The sequence below is a fragment of the Aethalodelphis obliquidens genome, unplaced genomic scaffold (assembly GCF_003676395.1).
Source record: "Aethalodelphis obliquidens isolate GAN/ISIS:26980383/991018 unplaced genomic scaffold, ASM367639v1 scaffold49, whole genome shotgun sequence".
NCBI classification, from domain to species: Eukaryota; Metazoa; Chordata; class Mammalia; order Artiodactyla; family Delphinidae; genus Aethalodelphis; species Aethalodelphis obliquidens.
In genome coordinates this window covers 740,264-756,143 of record NW_020837993.1, presented here as the reverse complement: position 1 = coordinate 756,143, position 15,880 = coordinate 740,264, and the positions used below count along the sequence as shown (strand labels likewise).

The following is a 15,880-nucleotide window of genomic DNA, read 5'->3' as shown; positions in this document are numbered from 1 at the left end:
ACCATTACCATCACCAAGCATTTCTTTTTCTCTCCTCTGCTTTATTTTTCTTCTAAGGACCTGTTATTCTCTAACATGAAATATATTTTACTTTATTTTTATTTTCTATCTTCCTTATTAAGGTCAGAGATTTTTGTCTGTTTTATTCACAGTTATATCCTTAGCACCTAGAACAGTTCACAGTACATGAAGAGAGTGACTGTATGTCCCAATTTCTCAGGGAAGGTCCCAGTTTATGCCTGTGGTATCTATTTAATTATTAGTAGCTTCTCTTTTCATTCTCTGAGACATCCAAGTTTAGCCAGTCAAATACACATAGTTGATTAATAATAAATATTTTTTGAACTTAATTCATAAATCTGACCAATTTGATACTTTAATTAAGCCCATTAACTCCTGAAACCAAGAGTTTTACCTTGATGTGAATGAAATGCATATGATGTTTTAAAAGCATGAGAGTGATTAATCTCTTATAATGGTCCTGCTTTCAAAATTCTCACAAGACTGGCAAACATGTTCTGATAAACTCAAGCTCTACACAGCTGTTAGCATTGAAAAATCCTAAACGTTAATGCCTTTATTGGTAACAGTGCCAAGAAGAGATACCTATAAAAATGGGATCCTGAGAGAACTTGGGAAGCTATGCTTAATTTACCTCCTTAACCAAATCATGAGAGAAATGAATGGAATTGTAAAAGCAACCCCGTTCACCTGCCCAGAAGACTGACATCAGGATAATGTCATGTAATAGAAACCAGAGGCTTCTCTCTTAAAAATGAACTACAACACACCCAGTTAGTGTCTGGAAACAGCATCTGGCCTGTGGGAAAGCATCTCGAGATGGCAAGAAGGACTCATATTTCCTAGTCTGTGTGAGATTTTAAGGTTGGGTAGGTAAATTTTGTGTTTCTATTTTCCCAAGTGGACCATTCCCCAAACACAAGGAAACAGCCTCTAGGCAAAAAGTGGAAGGAAGCGATCCACTTCTGTCTGATGATCAAGGCAAGACAGATGGAACTTTGACTAACGCTGCAGTATGTCCATCTCCACTCCAGAAACTACTGTAGAAATTACAATGGGGAGGGGGAAAACCTTCCCCTCAATACTCAGGGATATGACTCAGGCATGGAGCTCTGTAATAGCTATCCTGAACATCAAATTTCTTAGACTAAGCTTCACCTGAAGTCAACGGGGAGACCTCCAGTTTTTCAGACCCTGAAGTCTATGTGGTACTCTTAGTTCCTTAAAGGGAGTCTCTTAGGGAGTGTAGGCATCCAATGTGTATTCAAAACTCAAGGCACCCTTCCTGAAACGCAAGAAAGCAGCCAAACCACAGTCCATGCAGAGCCTCCAGCCTCTACCACACGCGCAGGCCCGGACAGAATCCCTGGCAGCCATTTGAACTCCGGCGGCTCTCCCAGATGTGCACCTCATTTTAGCAGAACATGGCCCCGGCCCCTCCGCCACCACCACCACCACCATGCTTCTTGCCCATGAGACATCCGAAGCACATCAAAGCCTTTGGCAGGAAACTTCCATGAATGTTAAACGATGTCCCCATGATGGGAGGCAGGGGAGGAGATGTGGGGAGCAGCCCCAGCCCATGGAAGTTCCTCTCCAAAGTCTGCAAGCTCTCAGTTTGTGTGTGGACTGCCCAGCCCCCTGACCCCAGAAATGAAATCCAGACTCACTGTGGAAGCTGCCGATGCTTCTAGCCTCTGCCGCTGCCATGACACGCTGAGCGGGCCCTTCTGGCATAGCCCTTCCTGACAGTGAATGGGGGAGAGAGGGGGGCAGGGGAAGAGAGAAGAAAGGGATGAAGGCATAGGAAGGAAGCATGGAAGGACGAAAGCAAGGAGGAGAAGGGAGGTGGGTATATCCTTAACTGAATGGCCTGTCTCTCTTGGCCACAGCTTCCAAACACCTCTCCCATGTTACTAGAGAGAAAGGCTAACTGCATCAACTCATCCCAACTGCCCTCACTCAGGAGTCCATGGCTAGGCAGATACACCATCACACCACTCCTAGTACACGACAACCAGCTTCTTCCTTTGTGAGCCACCAAGATCCAACTGGTTTCCCTCCAAGGGTTCTACTCCTGACCAGATGAGCCTTCCAGCCAACTGACTCTCTGAAAAGAGGTAGATTTTTACCTAGAATTTTCATCCCTTTAGGTCAAGAAATAGCACCTTCTCCAAAACTTCTGAGGAAATATTTGTCTTCAGCAAAAAATCACTGAATTTATCACTACTTTTAGGCGTTTCTCTCCCAGATGCCCTTTCCTGCCTTTCCAATTTAGAAAGGAGGTGAGCTAACAGGACGTCATCTGTATAGAGCCTCAGCCCTCTTCCTCCTTGCTGTCAACAGAATCACCATTTATTTTCCCTGTTACCACTTGGGAAAAACCGTTTCCCCTCAAAAAGCCTCTTGAGAAGTCAGAGGAGGGTGTGTGTGTCAGGCTGCCTTAGAGAAGGAACGTACGGTACCTTAGCAATAGCATTTTTCAAGCACCTCCCAAATCAAGAGCTGTGGACAGAAGATGAGACACAGTCCCTGCTCTCAGTCAAACCAGAGGCAGAGAAGCACAGGAATGAATCAAAAAAAATAAAAAGAAGAAGCACATTCAGGGCTTCCCTGGTGGCGCAGTGGTTGAGAGTCCGCCTGCCGATGCAGGGGACGTGGGTTCGTGCCCCGGTCTGGGAAGATCCCACATGCCGCGGAGCGGCTGGGCCCGTGAGCCATGGCCGCTGAGCCTGCGCGTCTGGAGCCTGTGCTCCGCAACGGAAGAGGCGGCAACAGTGAGAGGCCCACGTACCGCAAAAAAAAAAAAAAAAAAAGAAGCACATTCATGAAGCAATACATCTGTGTGTGTAAACCAATAGGGCGATGCCAAGGAGACCATCCTGTGAGGACAACGAAATGGGCATCACTGGGTTTTGATGGCAGTGAGGAACAGACAGAGAGAAAAAACAAAGGGGGATATGAGAAAAAGAGCACATGGGAAGTTGGGAAGAGAAGACGTTATGGGCTGAATTCTGTCCTCCCACCAAATTCTTATGTATTAATCCCCAGTACCCCAGAATGTGACTAGATGTATAGAAAGGGTCTTTAAAGAGGTAGTTAAGGTTAAAAGAGGTCATCAGGGTGGGTCCTAATCCAATATAACTTGGGTGCCTAGAAGACTAGGACATTTGGACCCAGACATGTACAGAGGGAAGATGATGTGATGACACAGGGAGAAGACGGCCGTCTACAAGTCAGGGAGAGAGGCCTCAGAAGAAACCAACCCTGCCAACATCTTGATCTCAGACTTTTGTGGTACTTTGTTATGGCAGCCCTAGCAAACTGATGCAGAAGTCCTTATGAAACAATGGGAATGAGCAAGTGCCGTTGTGGAATGAGGGACAGGCTGGCTAGGTGTCAGGGGGCTTCTTGTGGGAGGGGACAGGAAGGAGACTGGCAGAGTGCAGGGTGAGGAATGTATATTTTTGAGAAATTATATTTCCCCAAGCCTTTAAACAAGCAGGCAGAATGATGAAAAGTTTGAGAAGTATGGGATGGAGGGCTCTGAGACTGAAGGTGCACGCACTGATCCAAGTGTTGGTCTGATCAGGGTGTGAATTAGGATCGTTCCTGCCAACATTCAAAGAACAAGTGATGCTGAGGTGCTATGAAGAAAGATATAACAGGATTTGGTGAAGAATTAGGTACAAATGGGGGACAGACAAGTTCAAAAGTGACTCCTATTCCGGGAACCTCCCAAAAGAGTTTTTGTTCATGCCAACAGACTGCTGAGGAGTGGCTATTTGAGAAGTAGGAGGTCACCACGGTGAGTAGTATCTCCAACGAGACAAGTTTCAATCACCAATGAACTGTCCAGGGGAGACTTACTGGTTAAGCAATCAAAGAGAGAAGAGGTAGAAGCTAAAAATGTAAATTCAAATAGCTTCTGCACAAAAGCAAGAAAGGGTTATGACCATGTGAGTGTGTGAGCTTTCCAAAGTAGATGTCTAAAATGGTGGCACTAGAACTTCCAATGGGAAGGAGAGAAACCAGTGGAAGAGGTAAAGAATGGCTATAAAGGGGAGTAGATCATAGAGCATCATTAAGGCACTGAACAAGGATGTTAAGCAGTGGGGGAGTGGAGGGGCGGGAGAAGGAATGGGGCAGTTATTGATAATGTCATTCAACAGTTAGTTCAAAAAAGGATTAGACTCTTTAGAGGAAAGGAATCTGAATTTGGCCGTGGTGAAATAATTAGTGAACCTCAAAATGCAGAGTCAAGGAAGGGGTAAGATCAAAAGCTTAAAAATTAAGACAGAAGATGAACACAGCCTATTAGAGTAATTGAGGAGACAAACGAAAGTTGGAGGTGGCAGAAAGGTCAACTGAAGAGTTTTCTTTAAAGTAAAAGAGATCATAGAAGACAGAAAGAAAGACTTCAAGATAGAGTGAGACAAACAGTCACAGCAAGAGGTGGGCTAGAAACAGGGCAGGTGACAGATGGTGAGGTGTGAGGGAAGTGAGAAAGAATGCAGATGTGTGAATCTGTTGATATGGAGAGGGTGAATCTGGCCTAATATTTCATAGCATTACAAAAATACATATTTGACACAGTTCCTGGCATAAGCATAATAGTTCCTTAAATTACTCTGCCACTTCTAACTTTAAACTCTACCTAACTTTATGGAGACAGTACTATACTGTTAGACCATTTAAAATGTCTATTCACAAATGGCCTCACATTCTTTAGAAAACCTTACTTAGGAATCAGAATATGGAAACCATCTCTGCCCTGCCCAACTTTTTTGTGCAATCTGAGGAACACCAACTAATCTCTCTGAGCCTCGGTTTACTGGTCTGTAAGTAGGAATAATAACAATAGCCTGGTTGACCTCAAAGTCCTTTGATGATGACCAAAGAGAAGCACTGGACCTGTGAGATGGGAGACCAACGTTCTTATTTTAACTCTACCACCAAATAGATGCATGAGCTTGAGAAACACCTGCTCTTTCTCTGGAGTTCAGTGTCTCCATCTCTCAAATAAGTGGGTTCAACAAGATGACCTCCAAGTTGATTTCTAGCCAGGATTTCATGAGTTTGCCGGTGTAGATCACTTACCCAAATTTCATGGCATTTATCAAGGGCTCTCACAACTGGCTTAGGAACAAAAGAGGTTAATGGATGTAGGAGGACAGTCCAATTGGGTGGCTTCAGTCAGGGGAGAGAGGAGGATTTAAGCAGAAGACTAGGAAGCCAAGAAGTCCTTGCTATCAGATCAATAGGGATATATCAGAATTTCTTAGCTAGATGACACTGATCATTTGATTCATCTGACTCCCTTGCTCTGACTTCTTCCTCATGTAACCTTCTCAATGTGGTCAGGCTCCTCACACAGGCTGGCTTACTGGGAGTGAATGCTTTGATCACACAGCCTTTCAATAATCTGGTCCCCTGTGCACATTAATAAATTGTCCTTCTGGTGCTAACTGCAGTCTCATGGGTGTTTTAATTATTGTGAGACATTCTCTCAGGCCTTTTCACTGATAAGCAGATGTTTGGGCCTTTGGTAGGGAGTCAGATCCTGTTGGCTTTTTCTTAGGTGACACCACTGCATCTTCCAGATATACCTACCCAGAATCCCCACATATTGACTATTGGTACCTGGCAAGTGGGGACCATTATAGGACCGTTAAGGAATAATGGCTGTTATTCCTTACCCATCACAAACACTTGGCATAGGGTAATATATTTTTTAATTAAGCACTTTTATTAAGCGCTTTTTGTGTGAAACATCACTGTGATAAAAATGGAGTGGGTTCCTTTGCCTTTAAGGGTATTTATGCTGTAGAGGGCTACAGGACATGCATGTACCCAAATGACTCAAGGACATGACTAACTAAATAAATACAAAGATCAGGAAGTTGGGGATTGACCCATTGAGTAAGAAAATGATCAACTTCAAGAACAAACTGGGCCACAACTCAAAGTTCCATCCTGGCTACAGAGGCTGGAGAGCATGACCAGTGGAAGAGAGGTTGTCATGGTGATTGGCAGAGTGGAAGAGATGGCCTACTGACAACGACTGCCAATCAAGTTTGGGATGATGATGAACTTTTTTCCAGAGTGCACATGATCATCTACTAAGCAGACTATACTGCTGGTGATGGTGGTAATGGTGGTGGTGGCAGTGGTGATAAAATCAGCAGCACCCAAGCCAACAGTTCACAAAGCTCTTGAATATCCGTTATCTCATGTTATGCACAGGAATGAGCAGTGGCCATCGAGTTGCATATAATAAGAGATAAAAAGGAGGGAGGACTGGGCTTTAACCAGCCTTGTCTCTATCCCCAAGGCTCTAGGGCACATGACCCTAACATCTTCCTCTAGGGTAACAAGGGGCATCACACACTTAGGAGGCCTGGCCTGGAGAATGAGCTCTAGTTCTGAAGGCCTTTGTCTACCACAGAATTCATGGTTATGGTTATCAAAAGTTAGCTTCTTCTTGGAGCTGCCAGGTCCAAAATGGGAAAATTCTTCCTCTGACCAACTAGAAGTGCTTTCTTTTTCCTCCTGGGCTTCCAACAGACCAACTCCAGTAGTCTACATCAGTCCCGGAAGAGTGAGTGGCTTTGTTTTTATCTCCCTGAGTTCTCTTAAGTAGGCTCTTCTCCCCTTCAATGTTACGATCTAGCACCAAAGACCATAATAGGAAATACCTTGGCTTGTAAGTAACTTTAAATTATTTAAAATTTCTTATACAGATGGTCCCCAACTTATGATAGTTCAACTTCAGCGTAGCGTGAAAGTGATACGCGTTAGGTAGAAATAGTACATCGAATTTTGAATTTTGATCTTTTCCTGGGCTAGCGATAATGCAGCAGGATACTCTGACGTGATGTTGGGCAGCAGCAATGAGCCTCAGCTGCCGGTCAGCCATGAGATCACAACCCACACACTTACAACTGTTCTATACCAATACGACCCTTCTATTTTTCACTTTCAGTACAGTAGTCAATAAATTACATGAAACGTTCAATACTTTATTATAAAATACACTTTGTGTTCGATGATTTTGTCCAAGTGTAGGCTAATATAAGTGTTCTGAGCACGTTTAGGGTACGTGAGGCTAGGCCCTGATGGTCAGTAGCTTAGGTGTATTAAATGCCTCTTTGACTTAGGATATTTTCAAGTTACAATGGGTTTATCAGGAAGTAACCCTATCGTAAGTCGAGGAAGATCTGTATATAATTTCTACCTTATTCATTTACATAGAATAATAACTACCATCTATTGAGTGCCTAATAGGTACCAGGCAATTTGCATACATTATCTTATTTAACCCACACAAAAGAAGAAATTGTTCTCTCATTTTTTTTTTCTCAGATGAGGATCTAAGGCTTAGAGAATTTAAGAAAATTTCCTGAGGTCACATAGCTCATAAGCAGAAGCTCAGGATTCAAAGGAATATCTCTCTGCTGGACTCCAGAATTAGTGGGTACTTTGCCCATTTTCTCCTGGGCTCTTCCCATCCCCACCTCAGCTTTGTCCTGTGGGATTGGCTAAACTTAAAAAATAAACAACCGGGAGTAAAAACTCTGTTTAAAATTCTGAATATCAAACACTATGTTGACCCAGTCCTCCTCCCTCTCCTCCTGTTTTGACTCAAATCACAAAGTCCTGGGCTTTGAGGATTAGGAGAGAAATACAGTCCCCTACTAGGAGGAAGTCAAGGGAACATACTGTTCTCTTTACATGCAAATATCTTTTTCTTTGTGTGTGTGTGTGTGTTTTGCGGTACGCGGGCCTCTCACTGCCATGGCCTCTCCCGTTGCGGAAGGAGCACAGGCTCCGGATGCACAGGCTCAGCAGCCATGGCTCACGGGCCCAGCCGCTCTGTGGCATGTGGGATCTTCCCTGACCGGGGCACGAACCCGTGTCCCCTGCATTGGCAGGCGGACTCTCAACCACTGCGCCACCAGGGAAGCCCACATACAAATATCTTAATTACAGCTGGTAGAGAAGATATTTGTATGGAAATTTATGTATTTTTATATGTTATATATTCAATTTGTCATTAAAAAAAAAAAACCCTTTATACTTGAGGACCCCAAACTGGGTCTGTTATAATACTTGCCACTGTCAAGTTATAAAGAGGCTGTTATCCCCACCGTCCACAGGAGCAGAGAAGGATAAAGTGAATCAACACCCTGCTGCCTTCTCTCCTTTCTTGAGGTTGGGTTCCAGTATAAACATGCCTCATGTTCTTGAAACTTTCTGATGAGGATTCTGCCTGTCCTTATTTTCCCGCAATATCTGTCCCCATGGAGATCAGGCTGACTATGATAGCATCTATCCCATGCCTGCACCACTGTCACTGACAAAAGGAAACAACTAGATTTCAATATTACAGGGAAGTGAAACCAAATTTAGGAGACCCCTGGAAACTGCTCTCAGAAAGAGGATATTATGTTTTTGGCATGTCAAGGGAGGGAGATATTTATATCCCATTGATTCCCCTCCAGCAAATAAAACACAACCAACTACCTATTTTGGTCTCGCTGAGCATCTTCACGTTTTCCTGAGTGTTATAATGTCTGTTTTATAATATAAACTGTGTTTATCTCCTCTAAGGATATAGGAAAATATAGACTTATTTTGCAGCAGGTAAAATTCTGGCTAGACATAACTGAGAACTTCCCACTTCTAAAGGGTGTTACGAATTAGAAAGAAAAATATAGATAAATCTCTCACTAATGATAGCTTCCCTTTGCCACAGCTGGAAGGAATAAGGGGGAGCCAGTGGAATCCCAGGAGATGCACCGGAATAGAGCAAGCAAACCATCTGTCGGGAATGATTCTGAAGCTGTTCTGCCTGGGGCCACAGGGGTGAAATAGATGACATTTAAGGCTCCTTCCAGCTTCATGTTTCTTTAAAATTGAATGATTTGGCATTTGTTCATCTGTTTTTAACACTCTAGGGATGCAGAATGGACTAGGTGGCCTAAAATATGCATTTGTAAAAAATCCATCCCGACCCTCCGTTTCACTGTTATTCTTTTTCAAGCTTACAGTACAAAACGGATAGAGGCTTTGAGTTCCCAGGCCCTAGCCTCGAGTTCACCTTTCCCAGCCCCACTAATTCCGATGGCTTCTCTTCCACATTCCACTGCTAACCCCACAGCAAACAGCCTTATTGTCTCTTCCCTGGACCATTGCCATGGCTTTAGTGGCCTCGGGTCCCAGCCGTCTCTCCTACATGCCACTGCCTGATGACTGGTCCTCACAGAGCCTCATTTACACTAAAACAGATGACAAACTTCCCATGACTGTCCTTCAGTTACCCACGTCAGAACAGCTAGCTGGCCTTTCAAGAGCTGCCATAGTGGTCCCATCCTTCCTTTACAAACATCCTTCCATGCCTCTTTCATGTACCTTCAGGTCTGGCTGGTTGAGTGACACACTGTTCCAGATCACTCTCCTGGTTTGCCTATTTCAAAACTATTTTTATTCCTCCTAAAATTCAACCCACTGACTGCCTCAAGACCCAAATCATCCCTCTAATTACATGGGCTTTTGAAATTGGTAACCCTATTGTGTTATGGTGGAATTACAAATTTTCATCCTGTTTTATATTCCCTATGAAAATTTCATTTCCTTGGGAATACAGATCACATTCTCTTCATCCTTGCACATAGTCAGGGAATCGTATTGAATCCTGTCCCCAGCACATGGACCTTCTCAATGGCTAGGGTATTTGGCACAAGGGGAAATAAACCAGCATGGACAAGTTTAGCAAATGTACAAAGTGGATCACTCATCCTAAGGCTGTATAAAGGCTCTAACACTGACTTGCTGCTGGAGAATCTCAAGGTCTTGAACACATCACCAACCCTCTCCAAGGCTTAACTATAAAACGGAGGCCAATAATAGCTGACCTGGAAGATTTCAGAAGACCCTCTTCCTTTCCCAGTAGAGTACTAAGAGGCTGGTGAGAAAGTGCAAAGCTCCACAATCAGCATGTGTAAAATGAGCATGCCTCCTTCAGCTGGTTTTGGTGTGAGGGCTTACATGATCAAGCAGGGAGCCCCAGGACACAGGAGAATCAGGCGGGATTCAAGAGCAGAGTTATTCATCCACTGATTCTCTGCTGCTACCATTCTGGTTGTCACCTCTGTCACTATTAGGTGTAGCTGGAACACATAAGATCTGCCCTAGATCTTAACTGGGGAGCCTACTGAAGGGATCCCGATGCTTGGCCCTGCAGGGCATGGAAGCCCTTCCACAAAAGTGATGCCTATTCAGGCTCCTCTTGGTCTGGCCTAATCCACTTCCTGCCTAACTCTGAATTCCCATTCTGACTTCATTCATTCTTTCATGCATTTGTTCATATGTTTATTGGGTGTTTGCCAAGTTCTAGGTCCCGTGCCAGGCACGGAGGACAGCAGAGTGAACAGGAAGGTGCACCCCTGGCCCTCTGCATCAGTAGGATCAGAGCACCAATCTCTTACACCCCCATTCTTCCTGTATCAGCATACCACCTCCCCTCCAAATCAAAACATCTGAAAACATTTCTATTCTGGAATTCCAACCTCGTCTTCTTCAGGACTTTCTTTAATTCCAGATTTGAGCCCTAAACTCTTAGTGTTGTCTGATATTCTGAGAAAGATATAATGGTACCAAAACCCCACCCTTGTCAAAGCCAGGTTAAAGGCAGTCTCAGAAGTGTATGAGTCAGTGACCCATACAAGGAAAAGGGATCTGTCATGGGGCATAGTCTTAAGAAGCGAGAACAAATCGCTCTGGCACTCACTCTGGTGCAGAGATGTTTGTTTTCTCTCTGTAAATACGTAACAGGAAATTAAGCAGTTCACCTTTGTACATCATTTTCATACCACCTGTGCATGAGCCAGATGGCAGCTCTTTGTTTTAAAAAATTAAAAAGGAAAGAATAGAAGGAGGAGTTTATCTCCACCTCCCCCTCTGCCCTCCTATACACACCCTGGAATCTACACTGGGCAGATGAGCGCATGTGCCCGTGCGTGCGCGTGCGCGCGCGCACACACACACACACACACGCACACACACGCCTGAATTATCTGCATTTAGCTGTGTTAGGTACCAGAGATCAGCAAACTCCTAGGCCCAACAGATTTCAGTAACGTATGGTAGCCGAGAGGTGCAAACCTGTCCCGGGTGCCAGCTTGCAGAGAGAATCCTTCAGCGTTCTTGCTATCTAATAAATCACTGTATTCCCCCAGAGTCTCAGCCGGTGTACCAAACAAAAAAAATCTTTCATAAATCACCTGAACATGGACTTAGCTCTAAGATTCATGAGCAAGACCATATAAACACAGACCAGAAGAACAGGCAAGTACTGATGACCCAGTATTTCTATTTAAGTTGAAACCTTGGGAAGGAAATTTTCCAGAGGTGGTCAACATAAAGGCTCTGCTCCTTTGGGGCAGCTACACGATCCCAGTTTATTTTCCAGTGGTCAGGAGGTCCTTCTCTCTGACCCGAGAACTACATGTGGAAATAAGATTATCCCTGAGGTTCTCCTGCCTTGGGTGTGAAGGGGACTAAGGAAAATAAACAACAGTTTATCCAGTAAGTAGTGTATTCCAGGCTCTTTACACAGATCAACTTGCTTAACATCAAAAATAACCTGATTGAGAGACCATGTTTGTCCTCATTTGAAAAACGGGGAAATTAAATAGAGGTTTCAGGAAAGTACATTGAGGTCCCATGGCTGTTAATGGCAGTGTTAGGATGTGAACACAGGTAACATTGGGCCCAAATACAGAACTCCCTTGTCACCTTGATGTCTTCCAATACGGATAATAAGACTTCACAGTTTATTACTGATATGACCTCAGGCAAGTCTACTTCTGCCTTTTGTTTTACAGAAGGTGAGGGAGGGGGTGGGACTGCGTACACATGACGACCTTGTGGGCACCTGTACTGAACATGAAGATATGACACAAGCTGCTCTTTGAATGTGCAGAGTATAATAGCTACCCACCATGAGTGGATATGCAGTTCTCTGATGGTGCATTGTGTTTTTACTGCAACAGCTATCCGTTTTTGGTTTTAAGTTTTGGCTGCACCCCATGGCATGTGGGATCTTAGTTCCCCGACCAGGGATCGAACCCACGCTTCCCGCATTGGAAGGCAGAGTCTTAACCACTGGACTGCCAGGGAAGCCCCAGCTATCCTTTTTTTTATTTTATACTTCCTTGGGACCAAAGACACACATTTGCAGGCCAGCTGGCCTCTGCTTATACCTGGCTTAGAACTCATGAAAAGGGAACTGTGGATACCTGGTATGTGAACATTTTCCCACCTCACTCTCCCATCCTTGAATTCCAATCTGCCCTGGAGCCCACAGAAACAAGATGGATTTATTCCTTGTAGCTCTCCCAGGTATAAAGAGCAACAGTTCACAACTGTTCAAGTCAGGGCACAGCAGGATCATTTGGAGATGTAATCTTTTTTTTCTTCTCTCTTTTAAATCAAAATCAAGAAATATCAATTGCACTCCTTGAAGCAAGCTTAAAGTTGAGTTTGCACACATTCTGGTCAGATATTGTTTCCCAACACCCTGGTAAAGCCAGTGGAGACCAGGTTGGTATAATCAAACATCTGCCTCACACAGAAAAACAATGATCCATCCCTTGCTTTGATCAACACCAGCATAAATCTGAGCTCAGCCAGACAGGCCAGCAAACCCCATTATGCAGAGTGCAGAAGCAATTAAATGGTGCCAGTTCCAGCTGGACTCAAGAAATCTATGACCCATGGGCCCTTAGTGACCACACCGATGCCTCTCTTGGAAATGACTGGAAAAAAAATTGGTCTAGATGCAAAAGAAAGACTCCACTTTGATATTTCCTGGCAGGTCTGCCCTGCCCATCAGTCTGTGCCTACTGCTACATCATGCTCCTTTTTCCATATCTAGGGATGTTGGACTGGGCAGGTAGCTAGAGAAACTGCCCAGTTTTCTGCAGACTTTCTACCTTCACTACTGTTTGGTCTACTTTGCTTCATATTCTCATGATGGTCTACCATCTGCCATCTTTTGGCTGTACCATGAACTCGTCCATTTTTAGCCACAAAAGGAATTTCTCAAATATTCCATTTTTCTCCAGGTTATGGCTAAAATAAAGTGTCTTGAGTGATCCCTTATAACGTCTGGGCAATGTTGTTTAGGCAAAGCCATCAAGAGCATCCAGACAGAATTGATTTACAGATGCCAACCCCAAACCCACAGCCTCCTGACCCACCGTGCTCAGGCCAAAAAGACATATATCTAGGTCCTTTGATTCACAATATGATCATTCATTCTGTACAAAGAAGATGAGGGAAATGGCTGCCATGCCTCTCAACCTCCAAAACATTGCCCCACCCTCTCCTTATATACCATCCAAACTCCTTACCCATTCAAAGACCCCAAAGTAAATCTTCCATATATTTGAGGCATCTGCCTCCCAATCAACTTGCAGAAGTTATCCTATCTCTGTATACAGGTTCCACCCATATTTCTCCTTTTGGGAATAAATGCCACTCATGCCCACCCGTCCTTTCCCTGGCAATAATAACATTGTCAGAACCACTCACTGATCCGTGGGAAGATGATTCCCAAATACAAAGGGGAGCAAAATAAGACACCTATTAATATAAAGTAGATACTTTTATAGAGGTAAAATTGAACGTGATATCTCCTCTCACAATCAAAAATCTTTTCCTAAGGCCCACCTGTACCTCTCTCCAAAGTTGGCAATGAGAACCTGCTTCCTACCCTCATCTTTCCTATGCCATTTGGATAATTCTGCTCAGCAATACGTTAACCATTTTTGCTACTTTATGTTGGGTTCTGACTTCTTATCAAGATCTACCTTTGAAAACAAGCCTATAAGCTCACCAAATAATGTTAAAGAATAAAATGTGTCATGGGTGAGGCTGGATACGGAACTCAGTTGAAAGATGTTAAAATGTAGCACCAAGTTGAGCTTGTCCACGTGAGCATTTGGGGATATATATATATGTGTGTGTGTGTGTGTGTGTGTCTATGTATCTGTTTGCATGAAGAATGAGTATTGATGGAAGTAAGAACACAGTGCATTATGTCATTGCAATGTAAGGATACAGTCAAGTATCCCTATCCAGGTGGAAGGGAGGAGTGAGCTATCCAGAGAATAATTAACAGGTATGTTGAGATGCAGGAGTGGCCAAAGGATAAGCATCAGATGTATACCTGGGCACAGATGTGTATATGTGTGCTCCGGAGTAACAGGGTTAATGGACAATGACAAAGACATGTGAGAAGGCACTAGCTCTGCCACGGATTGCTGCATCTGGAGAAGCCACCTTACCCTGTAGTAATCAGTGCTGTAGACATCTCTGGACATGCCAAAGTCTCCGATCTTCACCAGCAGGTTAGCTCCAACCAGGCAGTTCCTGGTGGCCAGGTCCCGGTGCACGAAATGCTGGGAGGCCAGGTACACCATGCCAGAGGCAATCTGACTGGCAATGTGGAGCATTTGAGAGAGCCCCAGCTCTCCTTTTGCCTGGCGTGGCTGCCCGTCCACAAGGATCATTGCATCTGGCCCATGGGCCCTGTGGGGTTAGTGGGAGAAGAGAGGGGGCAGAGAGAATTAAGGAGATCAAGGGGAAATGTCTTCTTGAGTTCCTGTTCTCTGGAATGCACCACAGAAATGAATGAGATCTCTTCTCAGTCTACTTATGGACTATTTCTATCTACCCAAAATTATACTCTGTGAGTATGGATATGGTCAAACTCTACAACCAGATTCCCAACTAAGATGACAGCAGACATGCTTTAACGAATCAGGGAATGAACCTACTCTTGAATATGGTATGGTTATCCAGGGGCTTCCCAGGTTCTTGATGTCTACTACAGAACAATTAATAAAACAATTAACTCTTACACAGCCCTTACTATGTTCCACACACTGCTCTAAGTGTCTTAAATATTATATATTAATTCACTCAATCTTCCCACCCCAATTTTGAAGATAAGGAAACTGAGGCACGAAATGATCAGATCACTTGGTCAAAGTCACAGAGGTCCCACAGTGGCCACATGGGTGATATGTGGCTCTGGAAGAGAGTTTTAAACTTTAAGCTTCCAGAGGGCTTGTTAAATACAATTCCTGGGCCCCTACGATTCTGATTGGCTAGGCAGAGCTCATTTATTTGCATTTCCCAGGGCTGATGCTTCCAGGGCTGATACAGTCCACATTTCGGGTAGCAACGCTCTTCAGTCTACCTCCTGACCTCTCCACCACACTGTATAGGATTCGATAACTTCTGTTAATGGCAAGATGGGATGAAGAGACCCTGTGACCCTGAGGCAGAGACCTGGGGAGCCACAGCACCTGCTCCATCCCAAATCATGGGCCAGATTTGTTATCCTAACACCTTGCCCTGTCATATCAGTCACTTTTAGTGTTCACTCTTTTCTCTAAAGAGCCCAGTCAGCTCTAACCACACCCAGGGCCCTTATTTATGTAGTTGTGAGCCAGAGCCCTGGTGTACAATGAGACCTCAGCCTGTTTTACTGCTTCTCCGGTTACCACTGAAAGGTACTGTAAATATAACATGTTCATTTTATTATCTCCTGTGGGCTCTGCCTACCTCATGCCTCCAAAGGAGAACTACTACATCAGCTCACAAGGAAGAGGGATCAGCAGGCAAGCCACATTCCCACTTACCAGGAGAGTGCACTGCAGCCTGCCCCTAAAACACACCCACTGGGAGATGCAAGAGCAGGAAGGGCCTTCTTCTCTCTTTTTCTTTTTCTTCCTGTCCCTTAGAGCGGGCATGACAGTGGTACGGAGTGGCACTCGGGACCTCT

The 15,880-nt window shown here is 44.3% G+C and overlaps 1 protein-coding gene across 5 annotated transcripts in view; it reads right to left on the bottom strand.

Annotated features, from left to right (window-relative positions):
• The window catches only part of NTRK3 (neurotrophic receptor tyrosine kinase 3), a 371,729-nt gene that overhangs the window by 26,401 nt on the left and 329,448 nt on the right, over positions 1–15,880 (bottom strand). For 4 of the 5 annotated variants that reach the window (XM_027083122.1, XM_027083119.1, XM_027083120.1 and 1 more), the window contains one exon: positions 14,376–14,619. In XM_027083122.1, coding sequence (XP_026938923.1) covers positions 14,376–14,619 — 244 coding nt within the window. Of the gene's footprint in view, positions 1–1,691; positions 1,767–14,375; positions 14,620–15,880 lie in introns of all 5 variants that reach the window. The other variant, XM_027083118.1, reaches the window with a different exon arrangement.